Source organism: Caretta caretta, chromosome 1 (genome assembly GCF_965140235.1).
Source record: "Caretta caretta isolate rCarCar2 chromosome 1, rCarCar1.hap1, whole genome shotgun sequence".
Classification (NCBI taxonomy): Eukaryota; Metazoa; Chordata; order Testudines; family Cheloniidae; genus Caretta; species Caretta caretta.
Window position 1 is genome coordinate 355,210,299 of NC_134206.1, and position 27,871 is coordinate 355,238,169.

A 27,871-nucleotide genomic window follows, 5' to 3' on the forward strand; every position below is an offset into this window, starting at 1 on the left:
GAGCAGCTTATTTCCTGTCTGATTTTTGGTTCTTGTGTGTAATTGTTCTGAATTTTAATTCTATGCTGCAGCCTTTCAGCAAGATTATTTATATTTGTATCTAAACCTGTCTGTGTGTATGCTGTGAACGTAACAGAGAAATCAGCTCTTGTGAGAGAGGGTAAACAGAAGCAACCGCTCTACTCTCTCCCTTTCATTATTTTGTAGCCCATCATCATATCTCCTCTAATTTGTTTCCCCTCTAAACTAAACAGTCTCAATCTTTTAACACTCCCTTCAAATGGATATTTTCTGGGTTTCTATCACACATTTAAAAAGTGCCTCTGTTTTTGCTATATCTTGTCTACGATAGGGTGACCAGAACAGAACCCAGTATATCAGGTGAGTTGGTCCACTGAGTTACATAACAGCACAATCAGTTTCAACATTAGTTTTTATCCCATACCTTATGCATGCTAACATGTTATTTGCTCTGTAGACTGTAACAGCAGAAGGGGTCATTAAATCATCTAGTCTGACCTCCTGTATATCACAGACCACCCACACACATATCCAGCCCCTACACATTAAACCCAGCAACCGAAATTAGACCAAAGGATTATAGCCCATAGTTGCTCCTGTATTGAATGTAACAACTTGTGTTTGGATAAAGCACATGTTCCAGAAAGGCCTCCAGCCTGGGTTTGAAGACAAAAATATGGAAAATCCACCACGTCTCTTGGCAGTTTGTTCCAATGGTCAATCACTCTCATTGTTAAAAATTGGAGCCTTATTTTTAATTTGAATTTGTCTGGCTTTAATTTCCAGCCATTGGTTCTTGTTACACCTTTCTCCGCCAGCTGCCCTTTACTAGCGCTATTTCCCCACACAAAAGGTACTCACACATGTCAATCAAGGGAGCTCTTAACCTTGTTTTTGGTAAGCTAAACAAATCAAGCTCCTGAGTCCCTTAGTGCAAGCCAATTTCATTCCAGCCCTCAAATGATTGTTGAGCCCTTTCACTGATCTAGAGCAATCTTGATTGCTTGGTAAATGGGAAAGCTTAATATGGCCAAATATAAGGTCATGCACTTAGGAACAAAGAATGTAGCACCCACATGGGGGACAAACATTTGACTGTAGATGACTCTTTAATCTAGCAGGCCAAGGCATATCAAGAGCCAATGGCTGGAATAGCTGAAGCTAGACAAATTAACGGGCTGTCAGCTCAGGCAGGGCACTGGCCTACCATGCACTCCTCCCTGCATACGTGCCCTGCACAATGTGGTCCCGATCCTGACTAGGAACCTGATCATTCTGTAAGACACAGGGCTCAGGAAGGACAAAACTAAAGGAGGATTGTGGGGGTGGAAGCTCCTGACAGACCCAAGGTATGTCTACATTGCAGTTAGACACCCATGGCTGACCCCATGCCAGCTGACTCAGGCTTGCGGGGCTGTTTCATTACTGTGTAGACCTTCCTGCACAGGCTGCAGCCTGAGCTCTGGGACCCTCCCAGCTCACAGGGCCCTAGAGCCCAGGGCTCTAGCCTGAGCCTGGACATCTACACTGCAGTGAAACAGCCCCACAGCCCGAGCCCCGCGAACACAAGTCAGCTGGCAGCAGCCAGCCCCAGCTGTCTAACCGCAGTGTAGACATACCCTAAGTGTCCAGCCCTTCTGCATGTGAAATTACAGGCGTGCTGCTGAAGATGGTTTAGCTCTGAATTCCTGACTCACTCCCAGTCTCTTCTCTCTTCCTGTCCCTCTCCCCACAGCCAAAGTTTACTGGCCCCATGGAACAGGAGAATCAGACACAGGTGACAGAGTTCATTTTCCTGGGCTTCTCCAGCCTGCCCCATGGCCAGGCCTTCCTCTTCCTGGTGTTTCTAGAGCTCTACCTCGTCACCCTGGTGGGGAATTCCATGATATTCACCCTCATCCAGCTGGATTCCCATCTTCACAGCCCCATGTACTTTTTCCTCAGCCACTTATCCTGCTTGGATATTTGCTTCTCGTCAGTCACAGTCCCCAAGATCCTGGTGAACTTCCTGCGTGAGCAGGAGACCATCTCCTACTGCGAGTGCATGGTCCAGATGTTCTTCCTGATGTCATGCGTGGGAGCCAAGTGCGCACTCCTAGCCGTCATGGCCTATGACCGGTACGCAGCCATCTGCAACCCCCTGCGCTACACTGACATCATGAGCCGGAAGGTGTGCTTCCCACTCGCCATGGGGTCCTGGCTCTGGGGTCTCCTGGACTCAGCCATACACACCTTCATGGCCTCCAGCTTATCCTTCTGTGACGCCAACCAGCTTCCCCACCTCTTCTGTGATGTCCCTCCCCTGCTGAAGATCACCTGCAGTGACACCTATGTCAATGAGGTCACACTCCATCTGGCTAGTATCTTCGTGGGCCTGAGCCCATTTCTGCTCATCATCATCTCCTACCTCTACATCCTGGCAGCCATCCTCAGGATCCGCTCCAACAAAGGAAGGCGCAAGGCCTTCTCCACCTGCGCCGCACACCTGATCATGGTCACCATATACTTTGGGATGGCCAACCTCAACTATAATCTCCCCAGTGCAGGCTACTCCATGGGGGTGGACACCCTGGTCTCCACACTGTACTGCATCGTCAAACCCCATGCTGAACCCCCTCATCTACAGCCTCCACAACCAGGAAATGAAGGGGGCCCTGAGGAAGGCTCTAGGGAGCCAGAGGAGGGAATATTCTTCCCCAGGCAGGCAGTGAGGTCCCGGCTGAGGTGAGAGCTGGGAGGTGACTCCTGCTCTGCTCTGACTGTAATGGCTCCTCTTCACTTCCAAGGGAAATGGCTTGTTAGACTTGGCAGCTGTGTAAGGAGCCAGGGTATGGGGCAGAGGGACTCCTTTCACAGCTACCATTGTTAGCAAGGCTCTCTGCCATGTCTCTGAAGCTAAATGGCTCGACCTATGTCCTGCACAAAGCCCCTAGATTCTGCAAAACTGATGTAGTAGACAGGAGCCGCTAGAGTAGCATCAGATCAATAAAAGCCGTCATGTGAAATAGTTCAATCAGCAAAAATCCCCTCTCCTCCCACACACACACATTATTGATTATCATAATATGCAAGTTATTTTAGGCTGCTCCATAATTTTCAGATTTCAAGGTACTGCAGACATTTGTATTGAAAATGCAGAACTACATTGTGGGAGCTGGGTGTCTGAGCCACAAGGGAGGCAGTTTGGGATGGGGATAAACACATTCACTGGGTTTCCATACAACCATAAAAGCTAGAAACATAATTGTTCAAATGTTGGTATTCTGGGCAGCAGGGGCTGGGCTATTGCAGGGCAGGCATGATCGTTTCACACTTTTTGCAGGGTGAGGCAGCATCACCGATCACTCCCTTTCCCTCCCCTCCTCTCCCTGGCAGATGGGTGCTGGAAGGGTGCTTCCCTCTGCAGGGCATCCAAGGCGGGAAGAGGAATGGGGAGGAGGGGTTGGGGGAGTAGAGCCTAGGAAGCTTCCTCCATGAGAGACCTCCCAACTCCTAGCGCTCCCCTGACACCACTTCCTCCCTGGCTAGCTGCCAACAGGGTGCACCCCGTAGCTGCTTCTGGAAAGAATGTTTATGTAACCTGGGGGTGGGTTTGCCCCTCGGCACCAGCTGCGTTACAGGCGCCTCCCCCGCATCTACAACAATTTTCATAGATCCCATTTGATTGACTGTATTTGCACTCCCCTGCCCCAGAAGAACAGACGTGCTCCCGCATCACTGGGCCCTGTCCGCCAGAGCCTCTAGAGAAGCGGTAGTGAAACATTAAACTGTATTACACTGTTCAGCCACTAGGTGACAACCTAAAAAGAAAGGAGTATTTGTGGCACCTTAGAGACTAACAAATTTATCTGAGCATAAGCTTTTGTGAGCTACAGCTCACTTCATGGGATGCAACACCCTGTATCAAATATTTTCTAAGCTAACCTGTCACTGCATTGACTGAGCTCATGATGAGCAGATCTGGAGTGCCTCTGGTACAGATGCAAGCTCTGCAGCCCGTCCGTACCTGGTACAGGAACATGACAGATTGGGACACCATGCAGACAACACAAGAAATAAATAGCAAATGTTTCCAAGAGCCCAGACGTTCCTGAGGAGAGGGGACAGGACAAATTACTGCAGAGAAACTGCTCCAAAATAAATCACACAATTGCCTTCCTGTGGTGGGCTGTGTCTTTACAGAGTGCTGGTAGCTCTGTGCTAGCTGGCGCGGTGCCCAACAACGAACAGGGACCTTATGCTACTCCCAAGGGGCTTGAGTCATCCATATCTGTGAAGCTCCCGGAGACCCTCAGCTAAGAGGTGCTGGCACAAGTGGACTGAGCACTGATAGCCAAGGGCTTTGCTGCTTGTTGCTGAAGCTGTCATTCATGTGCTGTGATTTGTTTACAGCTTAGACTGTGCTACGTAGCTGCTCAACTGTTATTAAACAGACCCGGGGTTGGGTTATTACTACTCTGATGGTATTTAAATGGCTCTAAAGTAGTAGTTAGCAAATCCTAGCCTCGGGATTGTGGTCTGGCTCAGCAGCTGCCAGGAGGTGGTTGGTGTGAGGTACCTGAGTCTGTTTGCTCTTTAACAGAGGGGCTTGTATTGGATTTCTCTTGTATACGTTAAAAAGAAATTGGACACACATTACCCCTACCCTACTCCAGTTCAGTCCGTTCCCTGCACCCTGTTGTACAGTAGGCTTGGGGCAAGCTGTGTGAGTTGCCCAGATCTCTCTCATGTAACAGGCCAACCCCAGGGTGGGCATACTGCAGACGTACTGTAATAAATCCCAATAAAGGCTCCCAGAAATGGTGCATCTGCTGTGGTCACTGGGGTTGGTGGGTGGGCTCCAAAGGGGTTGGAAGGATGAGGCACAGGAGTGGAAGGCCTCAAGGAGGCCAGACTTAGGCCCTGACTCAGTTTTACATTGCTTCCAACGGGCGTAAGGAGCTCAGGGCTTGGTGCCAAGGGCCACATTAGCCCTGGCTCTTGCCAATGGGACACAATGTGGCCCCTCACCACACACACACACTGCATACACATAAGGCTCAGGAACACATGCTAATCATAGTGAGGAGCTGGGGAGGGGGTAGGTGGGGCCATGGCCCTAGGGTGACCAGATGTCCCAATAGTATCGGCACCATCCTGATATTAGATCCACAGATTTAAGGCCAATTATCTGGTCTGACCTTCTGCCTAATGCAGACCAGAGAATTTCACCCAGTGATTCCTGTCTCCAGGCCAAAAACTTGTGGTTGAACTAGACCGACTCAGAGAGGACTCCAAGCTTGATTCAAAGACTCCAACTGATGGACAATTTACTACATCCCTGGGCCCATGTCCCAGTGGTTAATTACACTCACTCTAGACAGAAAAAGAGTTTCTTTTCCAAGTAGAAATGTTCCATTGCCCCTGTGCATTAGCTCTTGTTCTGCCTGTGTCTGCCCCATTAATCGTCCCTCTGGTATCACCTTCTAGCTCACGCTCAAGTCACCTCTCAACCTACGCTAACTAGGTAAGGTCCTTTAGTGTCTCACTCTGTGGCCTGTTTCCCAGACCTCAGCTCATGCTTCTCTGAACCCTCTCTAATGTTTCCAATACCCTTTTCAAAGGCTTGACCCGAGAACTGGGACGCGGTATCCAGCCATAGTTTCACCGGACAGAGGAACAAAAGGCAGGAAGTCTAAGGCTTTAGCAAGATTCTCCTTTATTGTCTGCCTCTGCACAGGCATCTCCCATTTAATGGAGCAGCATAGTACAGCCAAAGTCACAAATTCAAGACAGGAGAACTTGGTACGATTAGTGAAGGCAAAAGGTTCCCAGTTCCCCGCCCTGGAGGCTGAAGTCCTGTTTACCCCCAGGCAGCAAAAGCTCAAGCCTCCCCCTCCTATTTGCTGTTGTGCCTTACCCTGGCCTGAGCTGAACCTCTCAGAGTGTTACAAGGACTTTGTTCCTCATGGCATAGTCTGCTCTTGGCCTCTGGGACGGCTGCCATCCATGGGACAGTTTCTGTTACACAGATATAGGTGCACCCAGAACTGAGCTAAGCCCCCCACACAGGTAAGAGAGGCTAGCACATGTAGAAGACTTTGGTGATTACTAGTCAGGGGTTGATCTTAAATGAGAACCTAGAGGGAAAGGTCCCATATCCTATTCCCCACTTCCCTGAGGCAGCCAGTGCTCCCACCCTGGGGCTGGATTGGAACCAGCACCTCCAAGAGGGGAAAGACCCCATGCCCCATTCTTTACTCACCCCCCACCCCATTCCCACATGGGCCAGGCTGCCCCCCAGGATCCTATTTGTCATTTCTTATTAATTTCTCTCTCACGCTGGCAAGCTGGGCTGAGCTGAGCTGCTCCCTGGCTACACATAAAGCGCTGAAGCAGTAAGAGGCAGCAGCCCAGAGGGGTTTGGGCAATGGCAGGTCTCACTGAAGTAGCTTCACATAATTAGCTGGAAAGAGGCCAACTCTGCCACGGCAGCACCCCCGCCACCAGCCCTCATCCACTATCTCGATGTGAGTGATGGTGTCATTGGGGTCAAAGGAAATTTCATCGTCACCTTCTGCAAAAATGAAAGCGGAAAATGAGGCACAATGCAATTTGTTCCTGGGGGCAAAGACACCTTGGGATGGGCAGGGGGCAAAAATTACCCCAATGGGGAGTACAGCAGAGGCCACCACCACATCCTGGCAGACCTCCCCTCCTCTCCACTTACATCCCACACCAGTGGTTCCCCCCACCTCCCCTTCCTCAGTGTCCCATCCCAGCATAGGACCATAGGAATTGACCGACTGGGTCAGACCCATAGCCCACCTAGTCTGGAATCAGGATCTGTCAGTGGCTGGTACCAAATGCCTCAGAGGAGTGCACAAGAACAGGGCAGAAGCAGGGCAGGGGTATTTTGCTCCCACATTAGGTCTCATTCTGGTCTCTAACGGTACATCTACACTGCAATCATAGAATCATAGAATCATAGAATATAAGGGTTGGAAGGGACCCCAGAAGGTCATCTAGTCCAACCCCCTGCTCGAAGCAGGACCAATTCCCAGTTAAATCATCCCAGCCAGGGCTTTGTCAAGCCTGACCTTAAAAACCTCTAAGGAAGGAGATTCTACCACCTCCCTAGGTAACGCATTCCAGTGTTTCACCACCCTCTTAGTGAAAAAGTTTTTCCTAATATCCAATCTAAACCTCCCCCACTGCAGCTTGAGACCATTACTCCTCGTTCTGTCATCTGCTACCATTGAGAACAGTCTAGAGCCATCCTCTTTGGAACCCCCTTTCAGGTAGTTGAAAGCAGCTATCAAATCCCCCCTCATTCTTCTCTTCTGCAGGCTAAACAATCCCAGCTCCCTCAGCCTCTCCTCATAACTCATGTGTTCCAGACCCCTAATCATTTTTGTTGCCCTTCGCTGGACTCTCTCCAATTTATCCACATCCTTCTTGTAGTGTGGGGCCCAAAACTGGACACAGTACTCCAGATGAGGCCTCACCAATGTCGAATAGAGGGGAACGATCACGTCCCTCGATCTGCTTGCTATGCCCCTACTTATACATCCCAAAATGCCATTGGCCTTCTTGGCAACAAGGGCACACTGCTGACTCATATCCAGCTTCTCGTCCACTGTCACCCCTAGGTCCTTTTCCGCAGAACTGCTGCCTAGCCATTCGGTCCCTAGTCTGTAGCTGTGCATTGGGTTCTTCCGTCCAATCAAAGACCTGCAGCAAAGCAATGGCTGGCTGTGACGATGTGACGCAGCAGGGAGGGGGGAGTGTTGACCTGGGAATGTGCCCTGGGGATGGGAGACCTGAGAGCCTGTCACCTGAGCCGGGAGGGGGAGGGGGAGGTGACACCTCTGCCCAGGAATGTGAAGACAGGCTGGGGGGGAGTGAGGGAGGGTTAGTTTCAGTTTGGGGCTGGGTGGAGGAACACAGGGAACCCCAGGGCTGGGGTCTAAGCTCCCTGCTCCCCCAGAAGGACGTGATTGAGGGGTCCTGGTTGTACCCACAAGCTCTGTTGTGGACTGTGTTCCTGTTGTCCAATAAACCTTCTGTTTTACTGGCTGGCTGAGAGTCTCAGTGGATCCCAGGAAGGGGGATGCAGGGCCTGGACTCCCCCACACTCCTTGACACTGGCCAAGTCAGCTGACTCGGGCTCACGGGGCTCAGGCTGGTGGGCTAAAAATTGCAGTTTATAGGTTCGGCCTTAATCATAAAATATAAAAAAGTTGAGCAAAGGGGGTGGATCTCGGAGCCCAGTCTCCAGCCCCAGACCAAATGTCTACACTGCAATATTTAGGCCCACCGCCTGAGCCCTGCTAACCTGAGTCAACTGACCTGTGCTCTGAGACTTGGTGCCACACGTCTTTGATTGCAGCGTGACGAGTGTTGTCAACCCTCCCGGTTTCGCTGGGAGTCTCCCGGAGTCGGGCTCTATCTCCTGGAGGGTACTGAAGCCAAACCAGGAGACTTTAGGCCGCTAAAAGTCCGGCAGCGCAGTGGGGGTAAGGCAGGGTCCTGCCTACCCTGGCTCTGCGCCACTCCCAGAAGCAGCCAGCACATCCCTGAGGTGGGGCAGGGAGCTCTGCACGCTTCCCATGCCCTGAATGCCAACTCTACAGCTTCCATTGGCCAGGAACTGCAGCCAATGGGAGCTGTGGGGGTGGTGCCTGCAGGCGGGGGTAATGCAGGGATGTGCTTGCCGCTTCCGGGAGCGGCGCATGGAGGGGGCAGCGTGCAGAACACCCTGGTCCTGCTTACTTCGGGCAGCTCCCAGTCAGCAGTGCAGCGGGGCTAAGGTAGGCTCTGCGCCCGCAGCTCCCATTGGCTGCAGTTCCTGGCCAATAGGAGCTGTGGAGTCGGTGCTCAGGGCACGGGCAGTGCGTGGAGCCCCCTGACCCCCCCACCCCAGGGGCTGCAGGGACGTGCCGGCCACTTCCGGGAGCGGCGCGGGGCCAGGGCAGGCACCGAGCCTGCCTTAGCCCCACTGCACTGCCGATTGGGAGCCGCCCAAAGTAAGCGTTGCCTGGCTGAAGCCTGCACCCCTCATCCCCTTCCTGTACCCCAACCCCCTGCCCCTGCCCAGAGCCCACTCCTGCACCCAAACTCCCTCCCAAAACTTGCACCCTGCATCCCCTCCTGCACCCCTATCCCCAGCCCCAGGCTCAGCCCAGAGCCTCCTCCCACATTCCAAACCCCTCAGCCCCAGTCCAGAGCCCACACCCCAACCCCCTGCCCCAGCCCCGTGAAGGTGAGTGAGGGACGGAGGGAGGAGGGATGGAGTGAGTGGGGTGGGGCCTCGGAGAAGGGGCAGGGGCGGGGCCTCAGGGCCGGACAAGAGTATTTGGGATTGTGTGATTTGACAGTTGGCAACCTTAAGTGTAACGTACCCTCATAGCTGGAGTCTGGCTTAGGCCTTGAAGCATGAGGTTAATATTGCATCGTTATTCAGGCAGAACCTTCAGCCCTTCTCCTTCCCCTACCTGCCATCCAGGATAACCCCTCCCACATGTTCCCATGCAGGCAGATCACCTCCTTCCCTCTACTCCCCAGGCCAAACAGACAGACTCACCTCCTTGGTAATCGTACAGAGCCACAGCAGAAATCCCAGCATCATCTGCCTCGTACACATTCTCAGATACTCCTGCAGGAAAACACCAGGGGGCAGCTCAGGAGGAGGCAACCCCAAACCATGCACAGACCCTGCCAGGTTTACAGGGGTGATCTCCCTTCCCCTTCTGAGCCTCAGGCCCCATCATTGGGGAAAGGTCTCATCCCTTCTCAGAGTGCCTGTTGTCTTTGCGGAAAAGGGCCAGGCCAGACAGAGCACTCACTGCACCTCCGGTCCTTAGCAGGGCACAAGATGGATGCACTGGCTGACACTTACCACAAGGTAGTCAGGCACACAGCTCTCACTGAGTGGGAACGAGAAGTGCCTTACAATGCAATGCACAAAAGCCAACACGTTAGGCGTGAAGTCAGCTAAGCTAGCCACTGGTAGTGGCCTTGCCCTGGGCCATGCACGGTGAGGTACTCGCTCAGGGGGAGAGTCCTAGGTGCTGCCAAAGAGAAAGGGTCCAGGTGTTTGGCCAAAAGCAGGCTAGGACAAAGCCCAGCAGGGCCAAAGAGCTGTAGCCAGACTCGCTTTCACTTGGGCTCCCAGGCCCAGGCAGAGTGCTCAGTGTTCAGCTCTGAGATGCAGCTTTGTTCGCCACCTCCCACAGCAAGTGTCTATGTGCTCCACTCTGGTGCCTCTCCTGGTGCCCAGAACCTGCTCCATGGGCTGGCAGGATGCAGGGCTCTTCTCAGTTGTTTCTTTCTGTGCGGGTGCAGGGCCAGCACCGGGCACTGTCTCCTGCAGGTGCTGGGAACTGACAAGGTGGGCAGGAAGGTGCTAGTAATTTTGGTTTGTTAAAATGAGCCTCTTCCACTGTATCAAATTGATCTTTTGCCATCTGCAACTAAACAGAACCACCCCACGCCCCATCATCCCTTCTCAGCCCTTGGGACACTGGGTTAAAAGCTAACAGGGGGATTTGGCTGCACACTCCTAGCAGGTATGAAAACCTCAGCCACAGACCAGACAGAATGCCCTGTGAGTCACAAGGAAGCATGTGCCACTCAGCTCCTCTCCCTCAGAATGCCCTGCTGGAAGCCGCTCCCTTTAAAACCAGCTGGTATCAACTCTGAAGGCCTCACACCAGGAGGGCGCAGGCTCTAAATCACTTAAGCATTTGTAGGTCAACATCAGTTCTTTGAACTGCAGCTGGAAATGAACCAAATCAGCAGAGACTTTGGGGCATGGCTGGAAATCACTCCCTGCAAAACACAGCACTATGCACCAGAGCACACTACATTGTCCCATCCTCGGGCGAGCCCACCCTGGCCCCTCTTGAGCAGGTGAGTCTATTGCTGGCCCAGGACTAATTGCGCTAGTCTCAGAACTTAGAGTAGGGCAGTGCTTTGCTTACTCCCCACCCCCACTCCATCACCATTTCTCCCAACTGGAGGAGCAAAGCAGGCTGCCCCCAGCAAGGCTCCCCACAGTGTCTGGGGAGGACAATCACTGCAGAGCAACATGGTGCTGAGTTCCTCTCTGGTGTTTTTATGGCACCACAGTGCCTGCCTGGCCTGGCCCTGAAATGCAGACAGACACCTGCATCCCTAGAGTCATGCCCCAGGAGCTCATTCCCTGTCACTCACCAGAGCAGGGAATGTTCCTGATGTTGCTGGATGCACTCTCTGGGGGGATCTCCTCATAGTCCTCACTCGTATCGACACCCTCATCGCAGATGGCCTCCGGCTCCCTGGAGGGCTCCAGCAGCTCCTCATAGTCTCTGTCCATGTCAGCACCATCGTTATAGTCTGAGGGCTCTGGCAGCTCCTCATAGTCCCCTTGCAGATCCACGCTGTCGGCATAGATGGCCTCCTCCCCATGCGACTCCTCATGCAGCTTGCTGGAGCCTTCGCCCAGGTCTGAGGGCCGCGGTGGCAGTGCAGGGGGCTGTTCCTCATCCTGTGTGTCTGCCTCTTGCTGTGCAGTGAGGGAAGAATGGGAAACTAGCCCATGTCAAGTATAAACTGTGGGGCAGGGACTCGACCTGCGTATGTCTGTGCATTGCTCAGAATTAAGGGGTCTGATCCCTGACAGGGGTGCTACGTGCTACCTGCATACTGATGATGCCCATCACCAGAAGGGCTTTAAAGGAAACATCCCAATAACAGATTTAAGCAGCTGCCCAAGAACTGTGCAGAGCCACAGAACTTGAGCTTTACCTGGCAGGTGCCAATCTCACCATTGGCAAAACGGCTGTTTGTAAGCTAGTCCCAAGGGAAGGGAGCCGCTGGAAACCGCAAACCAGCTGAAACCCTGTGGTTTAAAAATGGCTGAGCCAGTTTGAACCAAATGCTGATAAAAAACAACACACACACTTCCCGGCTACAGCAAGGCCACTTGGGGCGAGTGCTGTCAGTATTGTGTGTCTTTTCCAGCTGCTATACAAGTGACACCATAGCACATTTAAATGGTAACAGGAAACATGCCCTGATTACATTCAATATGGGCAGAGATCAGACCCGATCAGCAACAGAGATCTGTCTCACCAAGCGTGTGCGGGTGGCAAGCTCTGCAGAGTGCAGATGACACACTACATATGACAGCTATAGCATAAAGACTGGGAAATCACCTCTGAGAGAAGACTGGAGGCGAGTGTGTGTGTGTGTGTTGAAGTACAGAAGTGTAGATATTATGTTGGAACCTTATATTTAAGTGTATATAACAGCAACAAAGTGAGAGGTCTGTATGAGGCACACCAGTATAGGTGTGGCCTAACAGCTTTTGGTTAAAAGTTATTCATAGCATTCCAAATACTCTTTACAATGTGTTCTGTGGCCATAAAGAGTGGTATGGCTCTCTCTCTTTGAAGCTGCTGGAAGCTATTAACATCTACTTGCCAGGATTTTACACACACTTGTCCTGAGGTTGAACTGACTCTGTGCATGCTTCCTGAAAAGTCAGCTCTGGCCTGTACTTTAGCAGAGCATTAAGCTGAGGTGCAGAAAGACTTGGCATGCACTTTATATAACACTGCAGCAGCAGCTCCCTGCCCTGTTACAGAGATGTAGGCACAGTCCAGCATTATCAACATCTGGTAGTATCCAGAGCCACTTAGAACTGGAACCATTCTCCCAGTGTTCCAGGCCTCTCGTGCTGCCCTGTGAAATCTCTTCTGCCCCTCAGCTGTGCTTCAGGCCTTTGCCCACTCAGCTGCTGCTCACCCCTCCCCTGAGTCCAGTTCCAGATTTGGTCTGCAGAAGGTGGGAAACGTAAAGTGCCCAGTAGCCATGACCCCCTCCCCACACTGCCCTACCTTCATAGTAACAGCCCTCCCCCTGCCCCCCTGATTCTGACCTACATGCTGTCTTTCCCCAGCAGCTGTGGCCCTCAACCAGTGCTGCCCCCTGTACCTGCTGTCCCTGTGGACTAGGCAGCATTGCTGGTTCTTTGCAAACCCTCCTGGGTACCACAGCTGGCGTGGGACCTGGCTTGTTACGGCTCATCTCTTCATCCTCCTGGGTTTCCTTTCAGGAGAGAGATCGTCATCACAATTCAGTCTTTTTGCACAGGATCCAGAGTGACTCCCTTTCCTACTCCTGATGGGGCAGTTTACACACAAGCCTCATTCTCCTCCCGCTGGAGCCTGTCCCATTTCCCATAAACCCCGCTCAGGAGACTAAGGGACCGAATGGCAATGGACCCATTGGTCGTGTGGGACCTGCAGGAATCAGCCTCAAGAAGGGTCCACAGAGTAGGAGCAGAGGTGCAGGAACTAGGGGTGCTGCTGCATCCCCTGGCTTGAAGTGGTTTCCATTATATACAGGATTTACAGCTGGGTTCAATGGGTCTCAGCACCCCTACTATACAAATTGTTCCAGCACCTCTGAGCAGGAATGCTTCTCCTTCAGGAAGGCTCCCCTCATCCATGTGCCAGAAAGGGCCATGGTGTGGGGAAAGGCTGAGACCAGTCCCCAGTGCACACACCACAGAGGCCCCTGTGGAGGGAAAGGGGGTATCTGGTCACGTAGTGGAGGTTCTTATCATAGAAATGTAGGACTGGAAGTGACCTCAAGGGTCCTGCGCTAAGTCAGGACCAAGTAAACCCTAGACTATCCCTGGCAAGTATTTGTCCAACCTGTTTTTAACAACAGGGATTCCACAACCTCTCTTGGCCCACCTCAGCTCCCCCAACCAGGAAGAGGCTGGCACTGTCCCCAAGCCTCAGGCAGTTGTGGAGCGGCACTGCAGGGAATCCAGGACAAATGCTGTCCCGGAGACATTCAGCCCAGGCTCGGGATTTGAACTGTACATTTCAGGCCTGTCCCGCCCAATTCGGGATGGGTGGTCACCCTGGTGTGTGTCTGCCCTGAGGCAGGCAGATCAGGCACTGGCCTGGAAATCAGGATGCCTGGCTCCAACACTAATTTGCCAAGGGGGCTCAGGCAAGTCCCTGCCCGCCCTGAGAGAGGGGGACAATGCTGCTGGGCCCCCTTCAGCGAACAGCTACCCCAGATCCTGGCCCCACCAGGGGGGACAGGGCAGCACTTGCCGTGGCTGGGCACTGGGCCCCTCACCTGCTCCTGCTGCTGAGCTGCCTGGCGCTCCCGCTGCTCCCGGGCCTGGCGCCTCATGCGTTCCTCCTCCACCCGCTTCCTGTTCTCTTCGTCAGCTGACTTGGCCATGCTCTCGAATCGTGACTTCAGGCTTCTGGCTCCACTGGAGGCTGCACAGAAAAATGGCTTTTCAGGAACAGGCAGCCTGGGCCAGCTTGCTGGGACACGCCACCCAACCGGCCTCCCCTGTCTCCACAGGGCAAACCCACTGGGGTCCCCCTCCCTCTTAATGGGCTGCCTCCCTCCCCCCAGGCCAAACCCACTGACCCCATCATCTCCCCCCTCCAGCCTGCAGGCCAAACCCGCACAACCCCACAGCCACGTGCCCGGTGCAGAGTCTCTGGCTGCGGAGGCTGTAGGAACAACCGTGGAATACAGGCTCTTCCCAGCTGCAGGGCCGGGGCTAGGCACTCTGGTTGTTTCCGAGTGTCTTACCTGCCTCCACAGGTTTGGTCTTCTCATATGAGGAAGTTGGAGCTTCCATCTCATTAAAGCCAGCAGCACTCTGAAAAGGGAAGAGAATGGCACATCCAGCATGCCAGGGAAGAGATGCAGCAGAGCCAGAGTCCCCAGGACAACAGCCCAGCTGGACACCCATCTGGGTTCTATTCCCAGTTCTGCCACTGGCCTGCCTGTGTGATGCTGGGCGAGACACTCTGTGCCTCGGTTTCCCCACTCTACAGGTAAGGATAACACCTGGGGGGCTTGGGAGCCAGGAGGAGAGTCTTAGCTCTTCCACTGACTATTAATATTGTTAATTTCTGTTGCTAATTCTTTGCACTTTGCAACCTGGCCACAATAATGGAATGCTGACATGGGCAGCAGAAAATAGGGAAATAACGGGTAGAAATACAATTAATGCTATTCAACATGGTTTTGTAGAAAATAGGTCTTGTCAAACCAACCTGGTTGTCACAGGGTAGCATCTGAAGCACCATCCAGCAGCAGGCCATGGCAGACCAACATGTGTACATCAGTTTCCCTCTTTCAAAATTCCCAGTAATGCCATGCAAGCTTTCTTGCCTCAGTTCTCCTCCTCCTTGGCACCAGTTTATTACAAAAACATAGTGGAAGATAGACCATAACAAAAACCCCAAAATTCTATGCACATAGTCCTTAACATCTAATCTTTCAACGCACCACATACCTATGTGGCATCTTCCACCAAACCTGGGCTCTTCTTCAGTCCTCTCCTTCCTTCTGCCAGGTAAACTGCCCAGCAATTCCAGCTAGAGTGCAAATCCTCTCTTCCCAGAAGGCAAGCCCATGCACTGTTCCCCCGGCTTCAGCTCTCCAGCATGGCGACATCAGTCCTTCTGCAGCTCCCTTGCCTTCAGCCCTCTCCCTTAGCTTCAGCTCGTGGCTTAGAAATCAGCAGTCTACTCCCTCTGCTGCTCTGTGGCCTTCAGCCCTCTCCAGCCCTCTGGCCAAGGCTCTCTGACTTGGGAAGGTCAGCTGGCAAACCCCTCTTGCTGCTCTCCTGCTTCAGCTTTCCCCCAGGCATCAGCTACAGCTTCATTTGGGGGCCTCCTCCAGTCCCCTGGTCCCTGGCAGCTCTCAACTGCCCTTGCCAGACTGAACTCCAGCAGCTTTCACCTAAGCCTCTGCCTCACAAACTCTCAGACCATTCTGTCCATTTATATGGCCCAGATGCCTTCCTTTAAGCTCGGTTGGGGGTCAGCTGACAAGTCACAGGTGTATTGCCCTCTTCCTTCTTAAATGTCCTGTGCCATGCTGTGAAACTGATACTCTTTCAAGAGAGTACTTGCCTGCTTGATAAAGGTAACTGTGCTGATGTAATAGACTCCTGTAAGGCATTAGATTTAGTTCTGCACAGTATTCTGCTTAAAAAATAGCATTGCATAAAAATCAATATGACATCTATCAAATGGATTAAAAACTGGTTAACTGATCGCACTCCTAACAATTGTAAATGGGGAATCGTCAATGAATAGGGATATTTCTTATGGGATAAGAGGAAACGTTCTCTCATGGATCAGTAACTGGTTAAAAGATAGGAAACAAAGGGTAGGAAAAAATGGTCAGTTTTCAGAATGGAGAGAGGTAAATAGTGGTGTCCCCCAGGAGTCTGTACTGGGACCAGTCCTATTCAACAAATTCATGAATGATCTGTAAAAAGGGGTAAACAGTGAGATGGCAAAATTTGCAGATGATAAAAAACTACTCAAGATAGTTAAGTCCCAGGCAGACTGCGAAGAGCTACAAAAGGATCCCTCAGAACTGGGTGACTGGGCAACAAAATGGCAGATGAAGTTCAAATTTGATAAATGCAAAGTAATGCACATGGTAAAACATAATCCCAACTATACATATAAAATGATGGGGTAAAAATTAGCTGTTACCACTCAAGAAAGAGACCTTGGAGTCATTGTGGATAGTTCTCTGAAAACATCCACTCAATGTGCAGCAGCAGTCATAAAGCGAACAGAATGTTGGGAATCATTAAGCAAGGGACTGATAATAAAACAGAAAATATCAGATTGCCTCATGTAAATCCATGGGACGCCCACATCTTGAATACTGCGTGCAGATGTGGTCACCCCATCTCAAAAAGATATATTGGAATTGGAAAAGGTTCAGAAAAGGGCAACAAAAATTATTAGGGGTATGGAAAGGCTTCCATATGAGGAGAGATTAATAAGACTGGGACTTTTCATCTTGGAAAAGAGGTGACTAAGGGGGGATATGATTGAGATCTATAAAATCATGATGGTGTGGAGAAAGTAAATAATGAAGTTTCAGAGTAGCAGCCGCATTAGTCTGTATTCGCAAAAAGAAAAGGAGTACTTGTGGCACCTTAGAGACTAACCAATTTATTTGAGAATAAGCTGTAGCTCACGAAAGGAGGTAAAACATAATCCCAAAGGAGGACAGGTCATTGACACAAAGTGATCTGTATATTCCCACACATTTGGGAAGACTTCTCAAACAGCTCCCCACACCAGTGATTGCCTGCATTCTCCAAGGTCAGTACATTCACTCTACAAGATGTCCTGGATGCCAAACAGGAGGCATGACCAGAGAATCCTATTCCTGGCCTGTGAAAGAGAGTCATGGACTGGTGCCACTCCTGACCAAAATGGCTAGCACCTCATTCAGAGAAGGAATCATCTCTTCTCCCTTCAAATTCACAATAGGGCAAGTGACACTGAAAAAGCCAACCCTGGACATATTGGTTCTAACCTCCCACTTCTGAGTAAACTCATAGACAGGGTAGGCGAACACCTAATTCAGGATCATCTAATTGATGTTAATATCCTAAACCTGGCATCATTTGGATTAAGGCCTGGACATGGGACTGAAACCATTTTAGTGGCATGGATGGCACTCTCCTGATATCAATGGACAGAGGGCAGTCAGTCATCCATTCTCATCCTCCTGGAACTTGTTGCAGCATTTAGTACTGTCTACCTGAGAGTCATGGATTCATATTTCCTAGATTCCAAAGCCAGAAGGGACAATTGTGATCATCTAAGCTGACCTCCTGTAGAACACAGGCCAGAGACCTGCCCTGAAATAATTCCTACAGCATGGGTTTTAGACAAACATCCAATCTTGATTTAAAAGTTGTCAGTGATGGAGAATCCACCATGATCTTTGTAAATTGTTCCACTGGTTATTGCCCTCACTGTTAAAAGTGTGCACCTTATTTCCAGTCTGATCCTGCAATCTCACCTAAGAGAGGTGACTCAGTTCCAGGGAAATGCACTAAAATGGTCACTTCCTGGAGGGATTCATCCAATGAGTGGTGATGGGAAATTGCACCTCTGCCACCAGAGTCCTCAACTGTGGAGTTCCACAAGGATCAGTTCTCAGTCCAGTCCAACTTAATGTCGACATGCATAGCTTAGGAGGCTCTTTGATTCCTCACTGACACTGAGCTCTCACAAAACAAACCATTTCTAGTTGGCTAGAAGACTTTATCCCATCCTGGTGGCCTGGATTATGCACACCTTTGTCAACTCTTTTTTGGACTACAGTAGTGCAGTATACCTGGGTATGAAGCCATCAGCATTTAGGAAACTCCAGCTGGCACAGAATGCTGCCATGTGTCTCCGCAGCAACATAGGCTACCATGAGAGCATCCAACCTGCTCTCCACTCCTGACACTGGCTCGCTATAGAATATCACATCAAGTTCAAGGTCTCAATTCTTATCTTCAGGGTGCTCGGAGGCCTAGTCCCAGCATATCTAAAAGAGCCTAAACTCCAGGGATGTAGACCATGGTCAATAAGTCCCCTACTCTGCACAGCAGAGCTGGCTACACCACGTGCAAGGCCATTTCTGTAGGAGTCCGTGCTTTCTCAGAAGACAGTCCCAGACTGTCAAACACAGGAACTAAGGACCACCCCAAATCTCACCACCATTGCTCTGCTCCAAGTGCCAGGCACACTTCTGAAACCTGCCTTCTCTAACATGCACAGAGCAAAATGCACATAAAATACCCCCCAAACAATGAAAACCATACCAAAACAAAACACTCCCCTGCACACAAAATTCTCCCCCGGGGGAGAGGGAGAGAGAAAGAACAAACCACACGTGACAACTCTTAGTCACATCCGTCAATGAATGACGCAAAGGTACTCAAGTACTGCAGTCTGCGTGCAGTATGAGAACCTGCATAGAATAGAATCTAGATCGCTTATCCTTGTGGGTAAAATCATACCAGAATCAACACTTTCCCCTGCATACGCTGCACCTATAGGACCCACATTCCATTTCCTTTTGTGCCAGCACGACATCTGTTCACAGGTGCAGGACTGGAGACAGGGGTGAAAGGAACAAGGGATTTACGGGTACTCCGGACTCCTGAGCAGGGGTCTGTGGCCTTGACTGGAAGAGGCGGGGCCTCAACCGGAAGAGACGGGGCCTTTAAATGCCCAGGCCCTTTAAATCAAGATTTAAAGGGCGGGGGCTCCCAGGCTCCAGCCACCGCTACCACAGCGGAGCTCTCGGCCCTTTAAATCACCGCCAGAGCCCTGCCGCTGCTACTCTGGGGCTCCGGCAGCGGGGCTCAGGCGATGTTTTAAAGGGCCTGCAGCTCCTGCCGCTGCGGGGAGCCCGAGGCCCTTTAAAGCACCAGCCTGGGGAAGCTGGTCCGGGCCGGCACAGCTTACTGGCTCTTGCCGGTATGCCGTACCACACCGGACCAGCTTACTTTCACCTCTGACTGGAGATGAGGCAGGTAGCTACAAAGGTAATTTCCTACAGAGCCATGGCCTTAGCGCATGCTCACCACTGTTATTGACCTTGAAGCTCATTTCCCAGCACGTGCACGCTCAGTGCAGCTGCCCTTACCATTGCACCTTCTGAACTCAGAAAATACCCAACCCAACCAACCGTGACTGCACAGCACAGGATCCCAAAAGACTTGTAACTCAGCCAGACCCAAACCAACAGGCAGTGGAACACACTCAGACCATTCTCGTAACTCGGACCCTGCCATGGCCCAAATGTGGGGTGCACAGCACGAGGACCACACAAACACTGATGAAGAAGATGGAAAATGGTGCAAGAATCCTTCTTGTGGATAGAAATGACACTTTGTAACCCCAGGCTTGCGATTCTTTATTTCTGATGTAAATAATTAACAATAAAAAAGTGTGTGAGAGAAACAGAAGGGAAATGACACCAAATCTGCATGCAAAGCAGTTTTGGGACCACAGTGAGTGAGGTCCTTCAGAATGAAGAACTTACGAGAGGAATGGCCCTTCCCCGACAGATTCCTACTGTAGCCCCATTCACTGCAGAGCGGTTCAGAAAAACCTTTTTGTCATGGGAAGGGCATCTGCTGCTCACTCACAAATCACTGACCTGGATCTGCTCAAACTCGCGTAGTGAAATGGGAGAATTCAGCCCAAGAGGAGAGCAATTCAGAAAGGACTTAAAATGGAAATACCACATGGTCCCCCACTTTCCATCTCTCTCCCCCCACACTTCACCACACCAGGCCCTACCCTTCCACCACCAGAGCTAAATAACTGCATGGGGGAAAGGCTGCGTGAGAAGAGGCGCAGCGGGTGCCACTCCCCTTTGTAGAGGAGCAAGGTTTGGGGGTTCTGGGGGCATAACTGCGAACTATGCTGAGCACAGCAGGCTTACCTTATCCACTCGGTCCTCCTGAACGCCGTACCGACCTCCAAAGCCCTTGGCATAGTCTACAACACACAAAGGGTTCAGTTTGCCCTCAGCTATCGGGGGAAGCTCCCATAGACTTCACTGGGAGATGCCCCATGCAGCCGGGGAAGGATTGGGCCCAAACACATCAGGGAGGATTTTGTCCCATTCCAGCAACCCATGAACAAACAAGAACTGCCAGAGCAGCCCAACAAATCTATTTGTACTTCAGAACTAGCCCACTCAGTCAGGCACCAAAGCTGGATGCTCCTGGAGAAGGCATGAAATCCCCATTACACAGCAAACCCACATCGTGCACCCAGCACCCAATGGGCAATACTCCAGCAGGGGGAAACATCCTCCTGACTCCCCGTCTGGTGCCCTGAGGCAGGTGTGACATTGCACTCTATGATTTTATAAAAATATGCTAATGAGTGTGAATATAATGTAACTGGAATATGCTTCATGCGAAATGTCTCTTGTAAGGTATCATTACAAAGCTTATAATCTACTGAGTGGTTTCAGAGTAACAGCCGTGTTAGTCTGTATTCGCAAAAAGAAAAGGAGTACTTGAGGCACCTTAGAGACTAACCAATTTATTTGAGCATAAGCTTTCGTGAGCATAAAGCTTATGCTCAAATAAATTGGTTAGTCTCTAAGGTGCCACAAGTACTCCTTTTCAATCTACTGAGTGTGATCATCCTATTTGTATAAATGTATCACTCTTGTATCTGAAACTAGAAATATGAAATATAACTCTGAGGTCCGACTGTAGTTATGCAAAGTATGGGCCATTAATGGTGGTTTGGAATCTTAATGGCTCCCATTAACCAGGACAATTGACTGTAGATGGCTCTGTTTTACTTAATGACAGGTTTCAGAGGAACAGCCGTGTTAGTCTGTATTCGCAAAAAGAAAAGGAGTACTTGTGGCACCTTAGTCTCTAAAGGTGCCACAAGTACTCCTTTTCTGTTTTACTTGTAAGTCTTCCTGTATACCTGTGTGCTGGCAAGTGAGTAATGAAATCTTACAGTGACATGTGATCATGTCACCTGAACTGGAATCCATCTTTAACCTGGTGCTTTTCCACTGAGAAGGAGGGGTGGGAGACCAGAGGGACAAAGGATTCCCACCTTATGCAAAGGATATATAAGTGGGTTGAACAGAACAAAGGAGGCGGCCATCATGAGAAATCCCCTAGCTACCACCTGAGCTGGAACAAGGGCTGTACCAGGGGAAAGGATTTTGCCCAGACTAGGAAGGTATCCAGTCTGTGAAAGAAACTTATTGATACATCTCTGAGGGTGAGATTTTATCTGTATTCAGTTTTATTACTGTACTAGACTTAGACTTGTGTGTTTTATTTTATTTTGCTTGGTAATTCACTTTGTTCTGTCTGTTACTACTTGGAACCACTTAAATCCTACTTTCTGTATTTAATAAAATCACTTTTTACTTATTAATTAACCCAGCGTATGGGGTTAATACCTGGGGGCGGGGGGCAAACAGCTGTGCATATCTCTATGTCAGTGTTATAGAGGGTGAACAATTTACGAGTTTACCCTCTATAAGCTTTATACAGAGTAAAACGGATTTATTTAGGGTTTGGACCCCACTGGGAGTTGAGCATCTAAGTGTTAAAGGCAGGAACACTTCTTAAGTTGCTTTCAGCTAAGTCTGCAGCTTTGGGGCACGTTGTTCCGACCCTGGGTCTGTGTTGGAGCAGACGGGCGTGTCTGGCTCAGCAAGACAGGGTGCTCGAGTCTCAAGCTGGCAGGGAAAGCAGGGGCAGAAGTAGTCTTGGCACATCAGGTGGCAGTCCCAAGGGGGTTTCTGTGATGAAACCCGTCACAGCAAGGGCTTCAGAACCCTAGTCATTTCATCTTAGCCAGAGGCCTGGGAGGTGCTTTGATTGGAGCTGGGAAAACACTGGAAAAAGCCTCCACAAATAGTCCCTGGAATCACTGCCTGATTGTACCCCACCCAGTGTCTGCTCCCTGCGTGCCACAGGAATGTGCCGGACACCGGGAATTTTAGTCAACACCTCAGAATAGCTCTGCACAGCCAATTTCAGATTCATAGCCAAGTATCTGCTCTGGAATCCTGACTGTAACACATTTCTCCAAACAGGAACCAAAACAGACCATGGACCCTTTATGCCCATTCAATGTAGCACGAATTTAAAATGCCAAGTATAAAATTAACGGGTGTTATTGCAGGGTCTGCATTTGTTCGTGAACAATCGTCGCAATGGCAGCAGGTGCTCCAATGGCATCTTTGTTGCTAGGGGACCAATGCTGAGTGCTCGCCATGAAGGTTATTTGCTGCCCCTGACCTACTGACTGGCCAGCGGCACATCAGCAATAGCAGCCATCCTGGGAAGGTGGCAGTTGGCCACTGCGGAGATGTCCAAGCCCCAGGGCTTGGGGGTTGTTCTTCAGAATAGATTCCTCAAGAATGAATTCTACATCTGTGCAATGTGGCATTAATCCAGGTGCCTTCCCTCTAGCCCATCCCCCACTGATCGGGGTACCCTCCCAATAGCCCACCCCTTACTGAGCTGGGCGCCCTCCCATTGGCCACCCCCTACGGAGCCAGGCACCCCCCACCTCCACTCCTCATTGCTGTAGGTGAGCACTTCCCGTGCTCTGTCCTCCAACATACATTGATCCAGGTACCCCAGCCTCCCAGCCCTTGTTTGGCTGCTGCCCTGCCCGTGCCCTATTCCCTGACCCCCACTGCTCCAGGAGTCTGAACCCCCACAATGCCCTGCTTTTTGTGTTTCAATTCTCAGCGTTCCCCCACCTGTATCACAGTGCAGTGCGGTGAGCCCCTGAGATTTAGTTGGGCCAAATGCACCATAGTTTGGCCCAAACGAATATGCCCCCCCCCAACTCCCAACTGGCCACAGCACACACCTGTCTGGGACTCATGACGCTTCAACTCTTCCTGGTGCTCCCAGCCGAGGGCACATTTGTCCTGACGGTCCTTCTGCACCCCAAACTTCCCACCAAAGCCCACAGCATAGTCTGCAGTCATAGGGGAAGCCAAAGCACGGGGGGGAACAGTAACAGAGAGACAAACATAGATGGTCCATTAATTCAGGCTCACATAACTCTAATGAAGGCAGCTCCAGTCCCTGGGTCAGCGGCTGGTGGGGGGGGTTGAGGTAAGGCTAATGGGATGCTGGCAGGGGTGGGGATGGAGAAGCTCACAGGGGGCTTATGGGAGGGTGGAGCAGGGCTCAAGTGGGCCAATCTAACTGATTTTTTCCTCATTGCCTTGTTAAAGTGGGCAAAATAAAAGCCGTCTCCAGCTCACCGCGCCCCTCACCTAGGGTATGTGTAGGGAGTAGGCTGATGTATTGAAGGCTGGACTGTCCCTTCAGACACTGTTCCCTCATCAACAGCCCAGCTAAGGTGACCAGGTGTCCTGATTTTATAGGAACAGTCCCGATATTTGGGGCTTTGTCTTACATAGGCGCCTATTACCCCCAACCCCATCCCGATTTTTCACACTTGCTCTCTGGTCACCCTAAGCCTAGCCCTGCTCCAGAGAGACACCCCCCACCACCCGGCCTTTTGTGGGATGAGAGAGGCATTCACACTGCACACATATGGTGTTCCCTCATTGACCTGCTTCCCTGTCGGGTCCCTGGGGCAAGAGGGAATTTGGTCTCCGTCTTCATTCAGTCCTGAGCTCCCCACACAGGGGCCCTAGTCCAGAATCCCAGAGCCATGGGACACAGACACAGCCTGCTATCCACCACTGCTCCAGCCCTTCCTTGCTGACAGAGAGGGAACTCGCTCCCTCCACATCACTCAGTGCCACCTCCCATCCCTCCGCTCCCCAAGGAGGCCAGCCTCACCTGCCTGCTTACCCGTTGCCCCCATTAGCTGCCGGCTGTGCTGCCTGGGCCTGGAATACCCTAACCTGGCCCGTGAGGCAGCCAAACCCCTCCACAGGGCCCATTCTGCCACGGTGCCTGCTGGAAGTGGCGGGTCCTGGTTTGTCTCAGCGTGGGGCTCCCCAGAAATGTGCTGGGCTTCTCAGAGTTACACTGCTGTGGGCAGTGCCCCCTCAAGTACTCCTGGCCCCTTCCTGCCCATGTTTCACTTCGTGTGGGAAAGGCCAGACACAGGCTGGGCACTCGAAAACAATGGCCACCACAGGCCTGACCTTTCTGCGACTCGTGCTTCTCTGTCTGACTCTTGTAGTCGAACCCCACGGCTGCTTTGTCCAGCTTGTCCTTCTCCACCCCATAGCGGCCACCGAACCCCTTGGCATAATCTGGGGAAGAGCACACAAGCAGAGATAATTGCTGCCCTCCAATCCACTGCAGAGGGTAGGTGGATACAGGGAGGGGCAGGAGAAATGCAAGAAGAGAGAGAGGGCAGCGGTGGGGGTGAAGGGATGAGGCTAGGAGGAAGTGGAAGAGGAGGGAGGATGGGGTCCAGGAGCAGCAGAAGGGGGGACGGGGGGGAGGTGCAAACAGGTTGTGGTGGGGGAGGGAGTGAGGGGCTGGCAGAGTACAGGGGAGCGCTGTGGCAGAGGGTGGGCTGGGAGGGGAGGTGGTGAGGGAGAATGAGGAAGGGAGAGGCAGTGGGGAGGGGAGGGAAGGAGTGGTAGAGAGGATGGGGTGAGTCACGACTTGGCAAGGGGAGCAATAGCAGCTGGGGTGGTGGGAGTGTCATGGGAGGTGAACACTACCACTGAACTTGCCTTTCTGGGATGAGTGCTTCTCCACCTCACCCTTGTACTCAAACCCAAGCGCTGACTGTAGAAGGAAGGAGAAGAGCATCAGCTGGTTCCTTTGGACGAGGTTCCCAGTGAGAGCCAGGGACTGCCCCCTTCACCCTCCGCCTTCCCAGCTCGGCAGCCGCCTTTGTGACCAGAGACCCTTCCACCTCGGGGTCACAGGCTTCAAGCCAGCCCACCTTAACAAACGTAGGCTTCTTGCTCTGCCCTCTCCATCAAGCCCTGCCCACTTTGTGCCACCCCATCCATTCTTGTCCCCCCTTGTGCCACCAGCCCCTGCCTTGACCTCTGGTTTGTTGCGTCACTCACAGCTGTCTCCGCCTGTCTGTCTGTGGCTGCCCCAGGATGGCACCCTCGCCCTGAGGCCCTCAACAAGACGACCCCTTCATCCCCACCCCCCATGCCCACTGCCACACCACTCTGTAAGGCTCTTGGGTGTCCTCAGGCACCGCCCTGCTCATCAGCCACGACACCAGTAGAAGCCCCGTCAGGGGCAGCAGCGCTGACTGAGACGTAACCAGGGGATTCGAGTCTCCCTAGCTGGTCACGATGGGCTGCCCGCTGGTCAGGGCAGCACCAGGGCTCCCTGTGCGCAGAGACGCCGCACACAGCACTGCCTGGGAGGTCACCAGCTCTGCCCCGGGGTGGGGGTGGGGGCTTCACATCACAGAGCCCTTCCCCTTGCTCAGCCTCCGCTGAGATGCCAAGATGACAGTTTTCAGAGTAGCAGCCGTGTTAGTCTGTATTCGCAAAAAGAACAGGAGGACTTGTGGCACCTTAGAGACTAATTTATTTGAGCATAAGCTTTCATGAGCTACAGCTCACTTCATCAGATGTGTTCCCCTCTCATCAGCTGCTCCCACACCACAGCCACTGCTCCCCTGCCCCCCTGCCAAAGGTCAGTGGCTGAGCTTAGTGACCAGGGCTGCCCCATTCTGTGATGTCAGTTACACACGCTGCACAAATCAGGTATCCAGCCAGATGGGGGCAGCATGACACATGCTAGGTGCAGAGCTGCCAAGTTTTGTGTAGCTCCATGGGTGACAGTTTATGCAAATGAATTAGCTGGTTTGCATAATTGAAAAAAATTGCAGATAGCCATAAATATCAGTTTGGAAACCACTGTGTGGATTTAGTGAAAAGTGTCAGTGTGACACCCGATACGCGAGCAGGGCTCCCCAGTGAGATGGAGCAGGGTGCTCAGGCAGGGCCCGGTTCCTGGCACCCTTCAGAAGAGAAGGCAATTGCGTTGTGCCAGAGGAGTGAGTTATCAGTGGCGGTTCCGAGGCACACAAAGCATGGAGAAATCCTGGGCCCAGACCATTGCATGCCTTGAAAATAAAGGCTGAGACCTTCAATTTACTGCTGCGGCAAGAGCAGGGCACCGGCTGTGTGTTCTCACTGTGCCCTGCACCAGAGCCGGACTATTCTTTTAATCCTTCTCCCATTCTGCCCCACAATCCCCACTCCCACCTGCATTGTTTCTTGCACTTTTATCCAACTCCCACCTGCAAAAACCTTAGATCCCACAAATCCGGCAAGAGAGAGATATTCCCAAATAAAAAAAGGTTACACACACACACAATTCAGACACAATTTTTACTACTAAAAGAATAAAACAAATCTTGCTTAAACCATGTAAAAATACTTTAACTCCTATTATAATAGACATCAGATCTCTTTCTATCCCTCGGTTAAATTTAATTATTGAAACCTTTATTATTTTTAAAAAAAGAAAAACTTCCTTTCCATTGCTGAAATTCTATTTATGACAAACTGACGAGAGATTTAGTGTTTTCCAGCAAATTACCTCAGTTTGGTTTTTTTGCCCACCCAATCCTGCCTGCAACAAAGTACATTTTACCCACTCCTGCGATTATGGCAGCGGGTCCTGTGGGACCTGTGGGATTCCTGACCCGCTGCAGGGCTCTAACCTGTACCACCGCGGCCACCTACCTTGTCGGCTCGGTCCCTCTGGACTCCATATTTCCCCCCAAAGCCTTTAGCTGCATCTGTCTGAGAGGAATGCTTCTCAACATCAGCTATGTACTCGTGGCCCAGTGCACTCTAGGAAACCAAAAAGAATAGTGGCAGGCACCACCACTGTTCCTATCCAACAGAGAGGACAGACACACTGACAGAGTCAGTCACCACTTAATTCTGGTCTAGCAGTCAGGACAGACACACGGGCAGAGGCACAAACAGAACATACTGCACTGCCATTTAGTCCCACTGACTAACACACCCTGCTTGAGCCCAGGCCCTGCTCTGAGAGACACTTGGCTGAGCTCTAGGGCAGCATCCCCGGAGCCATTCCCACACAGTACTCATGACCTGATTACATTCGATATGGGCAAAAAGAGGACTGTCCCACCCAGCAGTACATACACTTGGTGCTTCAAAAGGGCTAATTTCCCAATGGTGAGGAAACTGGTTGGAGGTACAGAAAAAGAGCTACACAAATTATTCAAGCGCTGGAGAGAATGTGGTACAGTCAGAACCTTAAACGGGGGGAGGAGGGGGAATTTGATAGCTTCTTTCAACTACCTGAAAGGGGGTTCCAAAGAGGATGGCTCTAGACTGTTCTCAATGGTAGCAGATGACAGAACGAGGAGTAATGGTCTCAAGTTGCAGTGGGGGAGGTTTAGGTTGGATGTTAGGAAAAACTTTTTCACTAGGAGGGTGGTGAAACACTGGAATGCGTTACCTAGGGAGGTGGTGGAATCTCCTTCCTTAGAAGTTTTTAAGGTCAGGCTTGACAAAGCCCTGGCTGGGATGATTTAATTGGGGA

At 51.5% G+C, this 27,871-nt stretch overlaps 2 protein-coding genes across 2 annotated transcripts in view; one reads left to right on the plus strand and one right to left on the minus strand.

Moving 5' to 3' along the window:
* Positions 1 to 4,809, plus strand: part of LOC125624650 (olfactory receptor 5V1-like) — a 35,609-nt gene extending 30,800 nt beyond the window's left edge. Inside the window, 2 exon segments of the mRNA XM_075124640.1 lie at positions 1,757 to 2,617; positions 2,619 to 4,809. Of these exon segments, the coding sequence (XP_074980741.1) occupies positions 1,775 to 2,617; positions 2,619 to 2,732 (957 nt within the window). The 5' untranslated portion in view covers positions 1,757 to 1,774 and the 3' untranslated portion in view covers positions 2,733 to 4,809.
* Positions 4,810 to 5,702: 893 nt separating this feature from the next.
* Positions 5,703 to 27,871, minus strand: part of HCLS1 (hematopoietic cell-specific Lyn substrate 1) — a 56,040-nt gene continuing 33,871 nt past the window's right edge. The window contains exons 5-15 of the mRNA XM_048824912.2: positions 27,037 to 27,147; positions 25,045 to 25,099; positions 24,502 to 24,612; positions 23,241 to 23,351; positions 20,308 to 20,363; positions 14,620 to 14,689; positions 14,146 to 14,294; positions 12,982 to 13,095; positions 11,218 to 11,548; positions 9,587 to 9,658; positions 5,703 to 6,577 (exon numbers count right to left, since the gene is read on the minus strand). Coding sequence (XP_048680869.2) covers positions 6,441 to 6,577; positions 9,587 to 9,658; positions 11,218 to 11,548; positions 12,982 to 13,095; positions 14,146 to 14,294; positions 14,620 to 14,689; positions 20,308 to 20,363; positions 23,241 to 23,351; positions 24,502 to 24,612; positions 25,045 to 25,099; positions 27,037 to 27,147 — 1,317 coding nt within the window. The 3' untranslated portion in view covers positions 5,703 to 6,440. The remainder of the gene's footprint in view (positions 6,578 to 9,586; positions 9,659 to 11,217; positions 11,549 to 12,981; positions 13,096 to 14,145; positions 14,295 to 14,619; positions 14,690 to 20,307; positions 20,364 to 23,240; positions 23,352 to 24,501; positions 24,613 to 25,044; positions 25,100 to 27,036; positions 27,148 to 27,871) is intronic.